Source organism: Anas platyrhynchos, chromosome 2 (assembly GCF_047663525.1).
Source record: "Anas platyrhynchos isolate ZD024472 breed Pekin duck chromosome 2, IASCAAS_PekinDuck_T2T, whole genome shotgun sequence".
In the NCBI taxonomy this organism is placed as follows: Eukaryota; Metazoa; Chordata; class Aves; order Anseriformes; family Anatidae; genus Anas; species Anas platyrhynchos.
This window is the reverse complement of record NC_092588.1, coordinates 45,969,834-45,986,092: the sequence shown is the minus strand read 5'-3', so window position 1 is coordinate 45,986,092 and position 16,259 is coordinate 45,969,834. Positions and strand designations below refer to the sequence as shown.

General features: G+C 45.5%; 1 protein-coding gene across 9 annotated transcripts in view; it reads right to left on the bottom strand.

Annotated features, from left to right (window-relative positions):
• Window positions 1-16,259, bottom strand: part of MAPRE2 (microtubule associated protein RP/EB family member 2) — a 97,772-nt gene that overhangs the window by 44,369 nt on the left and 37,144 nt on the right. Inside the window, exon 1 of one of the 9 annotated variants that reach the window (XM_027452117.3) lies at window positions 12,713-12,942. The exons of 6 other annotated variants lie outside the window; for them this stretch is intronic. In XM_027452117.3, coding sequence (XP_027307918.1) covers window positions 12,713-12,831 — 119 coding nt within the window. In that variant the 5' untranslated portion in view covers window positions 12,832-12,942. Of the gene's footprint in view, window positions 1-7,817; window positions 7,988-12,712; window positions 12,943-16,259 lie in introns of those variants that run through there. 2 more of the 9 variants (XM_027452118.3, XM_021274932.4) reach the window with 2 other exon arrangements.

Genomic DNA, 16,259 nt, shown 5'->3' with positions numbered 1-16,259 from the left:
TAGAGTATAAAGAGACTTACTCTGACTGCATTAGTGCACCATTATTACTATTATTTTTAAAGTTTTGTTCTTTTAAGTTAGAGGCTGTCCGCAAATGCTGGGATCTTCTGACCTACATAAATGTTGTGATGAGTCTCAAGAACTGGTTTAGACCCAAATCTGAAAAACTCTTAAGACCAGTAGTTGTGTTTTGTGGTACATATGGCTTTAGAAAATGTAAAAAGAAAACCCAAACCCGTATTATCTGGGAAGCAGAAAAACATTGGTTCTTTTCCAGACATTCAGTTGCCCCAAATCTGAAAAACACAATCAGAAGTATTCAAACAATATACACGATTTGAGCCAAAACCTCCGAGATGGCCCAATAACTGGCAATGCAGTACACTGCCTACTGCTTACTTTTTGCAAAATAGCTTTAAGTTTATTTACTAAACAGTTAGGAAAGTAGGATAGTCAAAAAAAAAAAAAAAAGCAGTTATGACTTTGAAGAAAATAACTTCAGTGCTTGGAATATTTCAGGGCACCTGAGGAAGACAAGCTACATTCACAGACCCACTTGAAATATTTTTATTATTGTTTTTGATCTGCAAGTCATATTTTCATAGCATAAACAATGTTTTTTTCCCCCCCTCCCTCAGACTACCTTCATTCCTTCACTCCTCCTGCTGCCACTGGAGCTGTATGGCAGTGCAATGCATAATGTTGTGTCTCTAAATACTATAGCTTTTTCCTCGCCCCCCTCAGGATTTGCCTTTGCATCCAGAAGTACAGCACAATATTAACAATTAATTACAAAATCTCTCAACTTTGGCTGGAAGTATTTGCACATCCTGGTAGGCTCCCTATCAATCTCGATGTGTAAATGAACCCTAACCAGAATAAACACTGTCTTGCCAAAGGAAAGGCAGAGAGCAGCAGCTCACACTGTATAGAAGTGACTCGCCCTCCCGTAAAGGTGGCTCCCCTGGTTATGAGCAAAGCTCAACACTGCACCTGAGCAGGCACTCATTATCATAGGGACAAGAGGATGCACAAATTCCAGTATGAAATCACGCTACTACAAATTAAGGTAACATCTTATTAATGACGAGCCACGAAAACCTTTGAAGTGGGCTGAATGGGAGGAACATAAGCGTGGCAAGGCGGTGATGTTAAAAAAAAAGACTGCTGTTTCTTACAGTTATTACCCTCCCCCGCAAGGCTTTCAACTCAAAGATCTTAAGCTTGAATTGCTCCTCTGCTGCCCTGAAGGCAGACATTCAACCTGTACAATTTTCACAATAGGCACTGGTAGGCTAGTCTGCCTTTCACAATAGGCATTGGGATTGTGGGGAAGGAAAATTGATTCGGAGAATTATTCTCAGACTTGTGTTCTATAATAAGCCCAAGCCAATTAGAAGCACCTACATTATAGTATAGAGCAGCAGATATACGATAATTTTGTTACTAGAAAACCTTGGAAAAGCTGATGAAGAAGCAAACATTTTATCTTCTCTGAAACAAAGTCTCAATTCACCAAGACAAACGTGGGAGTTTTAATTCTCCTTGTATTATTTTTCTCCTACTGAAATTAACAGATTACTAAGCATACACTGCCGATCACAATATAGCTGAAGGATTTCTAAGAGGTTACACATGGCATAAAGGTAGCAGCAGTGCTCACTATGGAGGAGAAAGGATTTGCAGATGCCTCTGAAGGCATAACAGATGAACCTTCCACCTTTCTGCTCCCACTGGATGGTGGGTGGGTAGTTAGAGCTTCAGATGGTAGGCCCCAATGCTTGAGCAAATACAGATTTACTGGAAAACAGAGACAGCAGCTGAGGAGAGCTTGTCCTTAAACCCACTGCCCACCTGCACACAGCACCTGAGCTGCGGGGCACAATGGGGACAGCCCGAGCAGTCACACCAGTGAAACACATGCCCCTACAAGGAAGGGACAGGAATCATCACAAACCCCGTTTAAGGAAAAACAATACTCCTGGAAACATCTCACAGGCACCCAGCTTGCCAGGCACCTGAGGCATAATTTTGGAGAAGCCCGGTAGCAGCAGCCCCGCTGCAGCACCCGCTGCTGCCTCGTGATGTTTCCGCCTTGCAAGTCCCGAAAACAGCGTGGGCAGGCCTGGGAGCTTCAGCAGGGACGGGATCCAGCTAGCTAGTGAGATGAAGTCACCAAATTAATTTAGCGTTGACCTATCCGGAGCTTTGCTGCCCCCCCGATGCGGATACATTGGGAGGCAAAGGGCTGGAGCAACACGCCGATGTGCTGTGGGGTTTTGTAACACCCCGCAGCCCTCCTTGTGGGGGGACAGCAGCCCCCAGGGCCCGGTGCATGGCTGTGACACAGCAGCATGGGGCTGGGAAGAGGGGAGATGGGATTAAACAGGGGGAATGCAGTGGCTCGATGCTAGCAGGCAGCTGCAGCTTGCTAGGAGGCTTAACACAGCTTGCTGGCGCGGGAAGCACCGGGTGATGTCTCATGGGATGGGTGCTGTGGTGGCTCAGGAGATGGACTACGATGTGCCTTCTCTGCTCCCCCCCCCGCAACACCGTGCAGAGGATGAGGACCTTGCCACACATCAGCTTTTCTCTCCTGCACAAAAACCAAATGCAGATGCACACCGTTTTTACGCCCCATTTCTTCTAACCCTGACACACGCACATTACACACAGGAACCCTTTGCACAGAGCCTCCCGAGCAGGCACCCTGAAGGTGCACAGCATTGCACCTGGGGAAGGAGCAGCGACACAGCTGCTGCCCGTGCAAGCATCCCAGGGCACACGGGGAACGGTGCCAGGGCAGAGCCCACGGGACAGAGCCAGGCAGGCGGCCAGCTCCAGCTCCTGCCGGAGAGACCGTGGCAGAAAGGTGACGACACCGAGCTGGGCTACGGGACAACGTTTATTTTAAGCTACCTTCGCCCCGCGGTTGTAAACAAGCATGTGACAACAGATGAAGCAACACGCAGCCATGCTGGCTGCTTTCGCCCATGCATCACTCTCTAAAACGCGGCTCTGTATTTTTGTAACATAAAACACGAAGCCCTGGCGTGGTCGCCCAGGGTGGTCACTGCCATTTGGGGCTCAGGGGACAAGCAGCAGGATTTCTGCTGCCTGTGCAGGGCACCCCACAGGCAGGCTTCTGGGATCAAGCCCTGCAGCATAGAGCCACAACCTAACCCATGCCAGAGTCCCCTGCCAGCACCATGCTGCAGACCACTGAGCACTGCTTTTTACTGAGTCATGTCCAGAAATCAAGAAAAAACAACAAAAATCTGAGTTTTGACATCTGAGTCTGTTGAATTAGGCCCAAATAAAGACCCCCATCTTTGTCTCACACAAACTCCCCACAGAGCATTATTAATATTAGAGAGATTTCCAGTGTTAGCATTTCAGCCACAGCACTTAATTTTTGTTTTGGACACCAACTTCATTTGACCTCTTCCCTTGTTTTCATGACTTCATACTATAGCAGCCAAGGAGATGCTCTGAAATTACTCTGGTACTAGAAATATTACTAGCAAATGACTTGTACTTAAGAATTAATCCTACTAAGCACTACCTAAGATAGGACTGAACTTCTAGCTGCAATTGCTTCACTGCTAAATTAATTTTAGAGCAACTGGAACTAGAATTCGCTAATCCCTCGTGGAGTAAATTGCCCTTTATGAACACGTTAGCTCAACCATCTGTGATTTATGTAATTTTAATGTATTATTCTTGCTGTGTGCCAGTAACCACAAACTTATTTTACCTTTGTTGCACTACCCATGCAAGTGCTGAAATTTCCAGTACAAAGTAAAGCTACCCCCAAACACATTTTTTCAGCCATGCTGTTCTTTGAAGGTCTGTAAAGACAGTGTTTTCTTCTGGTTTTCAATCTTAAAAATCTCCTGCTGATCTGAAGTGGGAAATTCCCAAAGTTTTGTTTTCCCCAGTCTTCTTTAGATGGTGCTTGCTGCTTTGGTGCAGCTGGAATGGTAAGACCAGAATTACTGGCAGTTACAGCAGTCTTTATCTGTGAGCCCCGGCAAAGCCTTGTACCTTAAGCTAAGAGAAGCATAGATGTCCTGTTTAATAGGATTTAGCCTCCGTTCATGGAATATCTTGAGGTCAACTCCTAAAGTATATTGCTTCCAGCTGGCAAACGGTGACATGAGCAAGTTCAACTCCCACAGTAAACAAGACAAAAAGCCTTTATTGCTTGAATTACCTTCAACTACACGTAACTGCAGTTAAGTTAATAACCTGTGCTGCAATGTGAATATTTAGATTCTTCAGCCCTCTGTGTTGGCGTAGGTCATGGGACAGGACATTTCTGCACCCCTCCCTGTAAACTTAAGTCAAACTCGGCACACATCTGACACAGCTCGGGAACTGCCCCTACAGCCAAATGTTCCCCACAGATTGAACTTATCAATAATGTTAGTATTTTCTGCATGAAAAAATATACAAGTCATTAAAAACAGAAGGAGCAATTTATCAGCTTTTAACTTCAAAACATCATCCTTAATTGAAATGTGCATAATTAGTTTTATGACACAGCAGAACTATCCTTCTGCTCCACTGTGTCAATGAACTTGTGGTCATCCCTGGGTACTAAATTGCAGAAGTAGCTCCCAGTGACTTACAGAAGGCAGCATAAAATAATTAATGCACTGCAGCAACAGCAGAAATACAGCTTTGGCAAGATTTAAGCTAAAAAGCAGTTGAACTGAGACTGCATGCATACATTTTTCTTTCCCATTTGAAACTTCTGGTCATAGGATGGTTTCACCTTGGTGACAGCACTGAATTTGTTGCCATATGATTTTTTCCACTGTCAGAGCCCCTGATTTCATCACTTCCTTTTGTGTGCTGCATTGTGAACTCAAGGGCTGTTTATGCCTTTGAGAATTACAGAATAGGATCATGAAGTGATTTAGGCAGGCAGGGAGCTACAGAGATCATCCACTCCAACCTCCTGGTCGCAGCAGAGACAACGAGAGAAGGTTGACGATGGCTCAATGTAGCCAAGTGCTGAGCCTCTCCAAGGACAGGCACCCCACAGCCTCTCTGGGCACCCTCTTCCAGTGTTAAGACTATCCACACTATGAAAGCTCATCTCCTGCTATCTTAAGAAATCCACTGTTGCAGCTGCTGACTGTCCATGCCTTCCATTCTCTTCCTGTGCATCTCCAGATCTGTATCTTGTATAACTTTGAAATATTTATGCGGGCAAGGAGTGATAAAGACCCCAAACAGTAATTCAGCAATATATAATTAACCCCATTCTGCATAAACAGGTTTTCAACAGGGCAGCTATTTACATGTGAATGCTGTCCTTTTAGTAAAATTTATCTCCTTTATTCAACCAATTACCATTTCACTGCCTCCATGTTCTCAGCACTCTCGCACGCGACAGTCTTTCTGTATATGTAAGCTCCCAAGGGACTTCCATATCACTGCGTTATGTACCCCACTTCCATACAATTACTCCCAGATTCTCTAGTTATTTCCATAAGCTATGATTTGCAAAACACTGAACCCATAAGTAAAGCAAATGCATATTCTACTTCAAGTATTTCAGTGCTTCCTGTTCATGCTATTACTGGACCAGCTCTACAGAGATTAACCTTAAGAAGTGAAGCATAACAACCATGTAAAATTTGCCTAAAATGAATTTTCACCCCCCCCCCCCCCAAATTGTTTAACACATATTGCCAGCGAGCCCTTCCGAGAATCAACACCGCATTCCAGAGTGACAAGCAAGAATTTGCATTCAAGTGCATCTCTGAATAATTGCAGCTGTTTGGGTAGAAAATTTGTGCAGTACCAAGGAACCCTGTTGTAGAGAAAATATTCACCTAAGTTATCCCTAAAAGATAAAACTGAAGTCTCCAGATCTCTCTGGCTACCTCATGGTAGCAAGAAACATATCGAAAACTAAACCTCTGAAACAATACACACAACCACGTGGAAAACCAGGAACACACACCATCAACTTCACATATGACTACAGCAAAATAAGCCATTCCTTTGTCATCTGCCATGCTGGAGAATAAGGGTCCATTTCACACACAAGAAATCCCAAACAAATCCCACACTGAGAATTCCTTGGTTTGCGTAGCTTGTTTAAATATTGCTTCAGACCACTCTTAGGTTTCGGTTTTGATTCACAGGAGCTCACTCCAGTGTTGCTGGCCTCTACCCACATGCTCCATCTTCCATCACCTCACCCAAATTTCAGTCCCCTCCATACCTCGGTCAACACAAGTGACACAAGGCAGCCCTATGCAAGGCCAGAACATCAAGACCAAGATCTGCATGGCATATTCCTCTCCATGCAGAGCAATTGGCACCGTTGTAGGATTTCCTACGGAAGCTACATCCTTAAGTCTCTACTTACTGTTTAATGTTTACATTTCCTGTTTGGATAGCACAGAAAACACACTGGATTTAATACAAAAGCATATTCAATAAGCGTAGAGCTCTATGCAAAACAAGAAATCATTTCAACACAGATAAGCCAAGCCATTTAACAGGAGTGCGTTCAGTACAGAGCCTTCTCTACCAAATATTTAATAACTCAGTGTACCAACAGAAATTTAGAGAAATTTTTGTCCAAAAAAGACAGGCAGATTTTCATTTTGATTTACATGCATTAGGTATGAAGACAACAGAATTGTGATAAAAATAAGAACACCTTTGCTTTAAAAAACCTGAAGAGTTAAAAGCACTTCCAGTAACTTTCATAGCTGATATTCCCCTTCCCCTCCCACCTAATTATAAGGAAACAATATGATGGGGATGCTTTATTGGTGAGTCAGGCAGCGGGGATGCGAGCATGGCAAGACTTGAGCAGCTATTCAGCGTGACACGAACACCATCCCTGGAAGAAACACACGGATGTTTTCCATTTACTTTCTGTGGTACCGATACTGGAAGCAAGCGAGCAGCACCGCTAACCAGAAGCTAGGATTCAGCAAGGAGGCAGGACCCAAAAGCTCTCACACGCTGTCCCAGCACGGCGTGACTGACTGCTGTCACCGCCGCTACTCCAAGCCTTCGTGCCATCCCGTGCAGTGGTTTGCGTGATTGAGAGCAGATGTGGTGAGGCCACTCGTTTTCAATTATCAAACAAAGGCTGAAAGTTGCATCTCCAAATGAAAAGCTGGCACTTGGCTTGATCTTCTTCCTTACCCAGCCTTTGCTATAATTATCTTGGGAATGAGGAAGGAGAAAATTCTGCCAATCTGACTGACCTTCCCCCACCCCCAAGCCCCAGAACTGAAACCTCTGAAGATATTTTTAAAAAGTCGCTCATTCAAGTGCCAGGGCTTGAAACGTAGGCCTACTGCACTTGCTTTTTTCTTCTCAATGTCTCCCAAAATGAGTCTTTCTATCTCAGGTGGTTACTCCAGGTATCCCACACAGGAGACCACTCCTGTAGCCCAGCCTGCAGTGGGGTGGTTGCATCTCCCTTGCAGGATTCATTCACATAGCAAAAAAGAAACTCAAAGAAATAGGTTTAATCAGGTTCTCCTGGTCCATAGCCCTGCTTCCAAATCACCTTTCCTTCACAAGGCAGCATTTTTAGTGCCTGTTTCCCCACGAGGCTCGACGGAGGCAACCAGGCAGAAGCCAAAATGTCTGCTTCCGAAAATGACAGCATCAAGCTCGGTTCTCTCCTATCTTAAATTCGCTCCTGTTTTCATTAGCATGCTAGAAGCACATTGCTGTTGCTATGCAACTCAAAAAGGTAGTTTCAAAAAAAACTCAAGCACACAAACAACATCCCCCACATGCAACAAAACCAGAGGCCAGCCTCCTACCTCCAGGATGTCTCAAACCCACAGCGCCTGGGTGCAGCTCAGCTGCTCTCAGACCTCCTTTGGTGAGAGGGCCTGGGCACAAGCCGAGAAGATGGCACTGCCTGAAAGCTAGTCTCATTTCCTGCCACAGACCGGGCTGTCTGTGAAGTGCTGGCTGGTTGCTTTCCTTCCCCACCCCCTGCATAAAGCTGCCTCTCAGCCCCTATTTTAACAGACAATAACCTCATCCACCAGATTCCATGAAAATATTCCCTTTAAGGAAAGCCTAAATCCAGGTTAAAAGAGGTAGCCCAATAATGCAGGCACAAAACATTTAGGCTTCAAATCACTGATGGATGCAGTACTGAGCAGAGCCATCCTCGTAGCCTGTCCTACATCTCCACACACTCACAGGTGAACCCCATCTACCCTGAGGCAGTTTCACCCTGTGCTTTCTGAGGGCTGGACCTGTCCAGCTGCAGGCACTCACCAAAACTGTTCTGCCTGGACAGAGCCCTCCCTAATCACAAAACAAGATTAAAGAAGAGCAGCTGCAGCAGGGACAGGAAGCCAGCTTTATGAAAGTGAAAGAAGAGAAACCAGGAGGTACCTCAGCTGGCGGGTAACCAGAGCGCTTTCTGCATGGTCCCCCTTACCCTGGCTGCACATCACCAGGGTGGTCTTCTCCCAGGCAGCTAGCAACCATCCTGCTGCTTTCCAGGTGCTCCAAGGACAAGGGGTTATCACAAACACCACTTTTAGAAAAGCTCAGGCCAAATTCACAGGGTGTGACTTCTTACAGGCATTTACGATTGCCTTTCTCCTGCTTCCACTGCAATCTAAGGTAAAGCTCTCATGACCTGCAATAGCAGCAGATAGTCCAAGAACAAACACCTGTAACAGTAATGTGTGAATTTACTAATGTATTTACTAGCATTTGCTTTAGTAGCATTTACTTTTGCAGAGGATGAAGATAGTCCTGCTCATTGGTATGACAAACAAGACGACGACATGCTGCATTTACTCAGTACTTTTTTCACCATTACCAGCAAGAAAATATGGGGCCTTAAGCTACTGATGTTATCAACACAAACTGTCTTTTTTAAATTCAGAGGAATCATCTGCTTACTGTATGCATGAGGACCTAGCTTTAGGGGCAGCCCCATGGGCAGAACAGGCTCAGTAAGGTGGCACAGGAGCACGGACCAGTCCCACAACCACCTGCCTCCCGATATCCACCAGGAGCTGGGAAGGCGGAGACCAGACCAGATTTTGATGTGACACAAATCTTGCCTTGCAGCAGGAGTTAGCGGCTCGTCCTGCACCGAAGGACAGCCAGACGCACGCTGCAGCACGCCACGGCTTAGTTCAGTGCTGGGTGAGGAAATCACCGCTTCCGCCCAACTTTCATTATCGTGCATGGTCACATGTCAGCCACTTAAACTGTTTCCAAGAAGACATGACACTCAGGAAAGCCAAATATTTAAGGGATACCATCAGAAACATACATAGGGACAGACAGGAACTTTTTTTTTTCTGTTTTAGTTTCTTTTAGCTTAGCAATTTAAGCAAAAATAACCAGTAAACTAGCCTCCTCCCTGCCTTTCTTGAAAGCTCCGGGTACAAAACTAAACATAGCTGGTGTATGAAGGACCAGATCAAACCGATTTTCTAGCAGCACGTAGATAAAACAGCAGTTAGAGGACACAACAGGTTGTCCCTTTTTAAAGGGAGTGTTTTAGGCTATGCATGCCCTTAAAAACCTGAAATATTCCAAGTCTGTACAGCTAGCTTTGAAAACTACGGTGAGCTGATCAACCATACAAAATGCCTTGTCCCTGGCAAAAAAAACGAAACACATTATTTAAAAAATTCTCCACCCAGATGTTGATTTGGTTTCTCGTTGAAATGTTTCAGTCTCCTTTGAGCATACAAGTAAAACTATAATTAAATGCAATGCTGTTCTCAGAAATGAGCCCAAATCTATTTTGGCCAACAAAATGACACCTCGGTTCCAACCAAGTTGTAAAGTTAGTCTCCTGATCTGGAACACACACAACTGACACATGCAAATCCTTCCTCTGGAATAGAAACAGTTTTACTGGAGAAGTGATGATTTGGTCCAGTTATTTACTGCAGAAGGTAACATCTCCCTGTGACTCAATTTTATGCCAAAGTGCCTGGTTTCCATTTACCAGCTCAGTGAGGCTGCAGGAGAAACTTAACACCTTGGGCCTGTATGTCCCAGTCTGCAAGATATAATATGTCCTTTGGAAGACTTGTGAAAACTATTTGTGGCTGTGCACACAGAGCACATGGCTGGAGCTCATGTGGTACAGGTTCAATTCCCCACTGCGTCCTCAACGTGGTGGATAACGGAGCAACTCCTTTCATGTCAGCCTCCTAAGCTGTAAAATGGTATAAAATTTACCTTCTTTTAAAGTCTGCTTCAGGAGTGACATAGCGAGGCTCTGGTGGTAGCCTGCTAGGTATTTGAAAACAAAGCTTCCCTTTTTGGTTTACCAGTTTAGATGTCCTCAGACCTATCTATTACGATCAACAAATACTAAAGTTGTTTTAAAGTACTTATGGACTAGAGTAGGTCAGAAGCAGTAAAAATGAGGATGCATTTCTGATATTATAGGAGAGAGGAGCAAATGCTCTCCAGTTACTCCCGAAGTAAGCCCATTGCAAGCAAAGTACTCATGGATCCGTGCAACTGCCGACCTGATGTCATGCTCCAGGCTGTGCTTAATGACATATTTATTCCATATTTCTAGATACAGATGGAACAAACCAGCCCGACAATCAGAGGCATAGCAACTTGATGTGTCATGGGGTGAAGTTGTACAGGCTGCTCCCCGTGCCTGCGCCCAAGCCAGCATGGCACCCAGCACAACAGTGGCCAAGTAACGTGGGTCTGAACCTACTGATCTTAAATATAAGATATTTAAGATATTTAGTGATCTCCTGCTCCACCTTGAACTTAGCTAGGCTAGTTTGGGCCTTGCTGTTAGAGATTTTTTTATGGAAGTTAACAGTATTATTTTCCAGTTTCAAGGAGAAGTTTCACTACAGTTTTCACATATTTTCTTGAAGGCTTCCTTTGTGTTATGATTAACACTTCACTTTTCACCTGTAGCCCTAAGTACCATATTAAGTAAACATTCTCACTGCAGGAAGGGGGGATGGACAGATTTGGGTGCCTCATAGTCTGTAGGTAAGGGTAGGATTCCACAAGGAAACGAGAACCTAAACAGGAATCCCCTGTGGAGTTTTTTTTTTTTTTTTGATTTGTGCATTAAAGGTTTACTTCCTTAATGCTTTTAATTAAATTATTTACTTCTCCAAAATAGCATGCAACATCAGCATTAGCAGCTCTGCATTCCTTTATATTCCTGCAGATGGACAAAAGGATGCAAAGCCCTACAAGTCTCAAAGAACAGCCTTTCCCTTAGAAGAACCAGCCTTTCATTCAGATGCAGAGCAATTCCACGGTTTCTAGAAAATTGGGCAATTGATATAATTATTCCTGTCATCATGTGCTTAACACAGCAGCCTGACAAAATGCCTTTTCTAGACATGGCTCAGCATATAAGACAGACAGAAGGACAAGAAACCTGACCCATTGATGGCTGCAGAAAACTACATGTTGCAAAAGGATAATGGAGAACCCTATTCAGAGGTTTTCCAGGGAACCCTTCTGAAAGAAAGCAGCAAAGATAGCAATCGGTAGCACCTATGATTCATGCATTTATCTTTAGTGGCTGTAGCACGTTAATTCATCTCAAATCAATTGCATATTTCTGCTTAGCTACATGGTGGAAATGCAGCTTTCCACCAAACCGGAGCCTTTCAGCGCTCAGCAGCGATTCAGATCGGGGAAGCGAGGGCTCCATTTTTCCTGCAAGGAGACGCAGGTCCTTACAAAAGGAAAAAAAAAAAAGCCACGACAGTAACGTGCCATCGCTCCTTTGTGCTGAACGCGTGCGCCGGGGCTTTGCCGACAGAGGTAGGAGCAGCTCCGAGGAGAGGGATGGATGGATGGATAGATGGATGGATGGATGGATGGATGGATGGGATCCTGCGGCAGCGCCCGACACACGCCCGCTGTGCTTTTGGGCACGCTGCACGACCCCACCTGGGTGCACGACCCACGGCACCGCTCGGTGCCGGGGATTTTCTCCCGGGCTGAGCCACCCGCTCTTGTTTTGATCCAGCGGCCGGCCAGATATGTGGAAGCAGCATCACTTCCATTTCCTGCTGCTCCCAGGCCAGGCTCCCAGGGGCGTGCAGCGCTGCGCTGCTCCGCGGGGGCACCGCTCGCTGTCAGCCGGGCGGCATTTAAACAGCCGGGCACGGCGAGATGAGACGGGGCTGACGCTTTTTTCCTGCCTTTTGCTTTTTTTTTCCCCCCTTAATTAATTTATATATTTATTCATTTTATTTTTCCTTTTTTACTTTTTTAATTTTTCTTTTTTCTTTTTTTTTCCTTTTTCTTTATTTATATATTTTTCATTTTCATTTTTTCATTTTTCTCATTTTTCTTTTTTCCACTTTATTTTTTTTCCTCTTTTCCCCTTTCCCTTTTCATTCCCCCCTTCCTCCTTTTTCCCATTTCCGTTTTTCCTTTTCCATCTTTTCCCTCCATCCTTTTATTTTTTCATTTTTTTCTTTTTCCTTTATTTTATTATTATTTTTTTTTTTGCATTTTCTCCCAATTTTCCCCCAACTCCCCCCCCCTCCCCTGCACAAGGCCATCCATCCCCCGTCCCCCACCACCGTGGGGAAGGAGGGGGATGCCCGCAGCCCGGCCCCATTCCGCAACGCCCCCTCCCTTTCTCCTTCCTCCTCCTCCTGCCGCAGCCGCCGCCCGTCCTCTCTCTCTCTCCCCCCTTTTCCCCCCCATCCCCTACCTGTAGGAGCGCTCCCCCCGCACCGTGTGCTTCCTGAAGGGGATGATGGTGCCGTTGTCCTGGATGATGTCGTTGTTGTTCTCGCCATTTGGGGACAGGGCTTGGGTCGGTCCGGGCATTGGCGCTCGCTCCCCCGCGGCTCCGCGCCTCCTCCCCGCCCCAGCGCTGCGGCTCTGCCTGCGGAAGGTGCTGGCGGCCCCCGCCTGCCGCCCGCCCGCCCGCCCGGACCCCGCCCCGCCGCCCCGCGTCACCGCGCCACGTGACCGCCCGCCGCCATGGCAACCGCCCGACTCCGGCCCCCCCCTTGTGTGTGTGTGTGTGGGTATGGGGGGGGCGCCGAGCAAGCTGCTCACAAACTGGTGTCCCTCACCCAAAAAACCACACAACCGAGAGCAACTACTCTATAAACAGGCCTCTATGACCTCCAGGCTGTTAGATGTAAAAGACCAACAAATATTTGAGCAGATATCACACCCCCCCCACACCTTCAAAAGAGCCCCCAAACCCGACCCGCTTCAAAATAAATAGCTCTAAAGCTGCAGATCAAGTGAAAGCAACATGATTTCTAGCGTGTTCCCAGAAGCACACGCTGATGTTCCATCAAAGCTCAAAAATTTTCTCAAATGAGTTCAATCATATACATATCACAGATTATTTTTTCCTGCATGCAAAAGGTGATTCTACAAGATCACTTCATCTTTATCTAGCTTTTCAGACTAAATAACACTGCTGGAAGCTCAGCTTTTGGGATTATTATCATGATACACACGATTAAGATTCTAAATTCACAAAGAAACCATAAGGTGAGTGCCACCAACACCTAGACCCCGACTGCCCAGCACTTGGATTTAAATCAGGTGCCCACATTAACACACGTGCACAGAGCGATCCCTACCAGAAGTTAAATTAGCCTGCCGATTTGCCACAGCCCTCTGAACACTGAGACAGGAGGCTTTGTTTATCGTTTCTGCCAGATTTTCCAATATACTCAAAAAAATTGCTTTCAGTAACCAACCTATGGCCATTTGCAGATGACATACCTTATTGAAAAATGCTCCATTCATCTGGCAACAGTAAACCCAGCGGAGAAAGTCTCCTTTGAGCCTTTTTAAAAACAAGCAACAAAATACATTCTGCTAAAAAGGGCCAACAAGCCTCTTAGTAACATTCAGGAGCAAGGAGAAGCCAGCAATGCTACATGGTGACAGAATGTAAAAATAATCTATGGCAGGTCTCTCCCTGCCAGACATAACCCTACCTGCTCTGCTAGGCAGCGAGCTGTAAAACACTCTGCTACCCTAACTTGTAAAAATATTTTTATTTCTCCACCAGTGGCAAAGAACAGAAGCTTCTTTATTGAAGCTTCCAAAACTGTTTAAAACATCGACTGGCAAAGCTACGGCGGAGAAGTGCAGGTGAGGACAGTGTGGCAGCCTCCCTGCAGACCCCTTATTGCCTTTGCATTAGGATTAAGTGCAAAAGAACCTCACAGCACCTCAACATAATGCCTTACCTTTATCACAGCTGAGCCAGGCCCAGGCAGAAGCAGCTCGTTGCTGGTTTTCAGACAGCACACGCTGCTTCTGTTGATTTAGCACAGCCTGGGGGACACAGGGCGCAGTATGGATCTCATATGCACGGCACTCCCTCTGCTTACACCTCCATTTCTGAGGAACATGTAGCCCATGAGCACAGCCCTTATCTTTACGTGCAGGAAGCCACCACTTCATCTTCCTGCTTTCAGCAGCATGGGCAAAGCTTCTGAGATGTGGATCCAGCGGCACAGAGTGAGAAACAGGAACCTGCCGCTATTATCAGGTTACTGCAACCCTGCTGACTGTACAGCTTTTGGATGCAGTGAGCATACAGACAGTAATGCAGCTCAAAGAGGTCAGTCAGATTGGTCATACAACACACATCTATGAACAGTTGAAAGCACTGAAATCTAGTACACACGTGCTGTAAGCACCACAGCAACAGTGGTAGGAAGGGACCTAAGGAGGTCACCCAGCCCACTCTCCTCCTCAGAGCAGGATCACCACTGCTACCATGAGCTCAGGTCACGTTTGACTTAGTCTAGCCAAATCTTGAAGATCTCCAAGGATGGAAATGTCCTGCCCTCCCAGGGCAGCATGCTCCAGTGCCATGTTACCTGCTGTTTCTCATCTCCTACCTGACTTTGGCTTCAAGGAGATCCCACACTTCCCCCAGTAAGCACAGAGAGTCTTGTCTGGGCCACAGATTGGAAGAGGCACACCCTACCCAAGTACATGCATTTCAATACTTCTGTTTCCACCATGGTGAGCCAGGAGGAGTGAGTACCAGTGAGCATGGCAACAGCCCTGAATGTCATTCTCCAAAACACTGGTTGCTCCTTCCTCCACAGAGCTTTTCTTTCCAGCCTCCTCTCGTTACTTGCTCAAGGTCTCATGCACTGCAGTAAAATAGCTGTGCAGCATAATTTATAACAGCAGAAAGTGAAATCCCCTAAAAGCCCAAACAGCAGTGTTAGAAAGGCCTCAGGCATGCTTGAGCCAAAGTTTTATACTAGCCAGCTGATGTGGAAATAAATTATGAGTATTTTAACGCTGATAAGAAGTGACCAATGCACAACCTCTGAAAACAGAGGTGATGGCCACACTAGAGACTTCTGCTAAGATATTTGTCAGAAGATTAAAAAAACACCAAAGTCTTAGTGAGCTTTATGACACAGCCAAAGTATAAATAAAATTAATGATGGCAGAAATTCCCCACTGCTTGGATAACTTGTTTCTGTGGTGGCGGAGTGGGGGGAGATCAAGAAGAATGCATTTAACCCTACAATAGCCAATGAGCATCCCTTATCTGACATTTATTCTTGTTCAAATTAGTAAATGAATCTGAATGTGATATTTCTTGTGCTGCCCTCTGAATATTCCTCAACCACAGCTTCAAGCTGTAGCAAACACCACTTGGGTATAATTATTATGGCCAGCATGCTTCCCTTGTCAGAGGTGTTTCAAGAACACTTCTGTCACAAGTGAAGTGCAGTATTTCTAGTGGGAAAGAATGAGAAAACCTAACTTAAGGCAAACAGTTGGAAGGTAGTAGCACCTTTTAGAAAGCAGCATTCCTGATCAATGCAGCCTGCTTTTCTAATTTAATGATCACTTCCTATACTCCTAAATGATCACAATGAAGATGAACAGAATGCTGCAAAAACAACAGATGTACATCTGGTAAAACAATCAAAGCTATTTTTTAACATTTAACTGTGTATATTTATCAGAAATTATATTTATCAGAAACTTGCACAGAAATAGGTTCTCCCTGAAGGAGTTGGCCAACCGCATTTAGATTTGAAAAGCGGTGGATAGAGCAAAGCAGGAAAAAGTTGGGAAGAGATGAAAAAGCTACAAAGCCTTGGACACATCTTGCTTGTTCAAGGAAACCCCAGTTCACCAAGGTACATAGCCATGCTTTGTTCCCAGCATGAGTAGCTTCAGTAAAATGGATAAAGCCATAAGTGTACTGCAGCAGAATCAGCTTAATATCTGACTGCATGCAC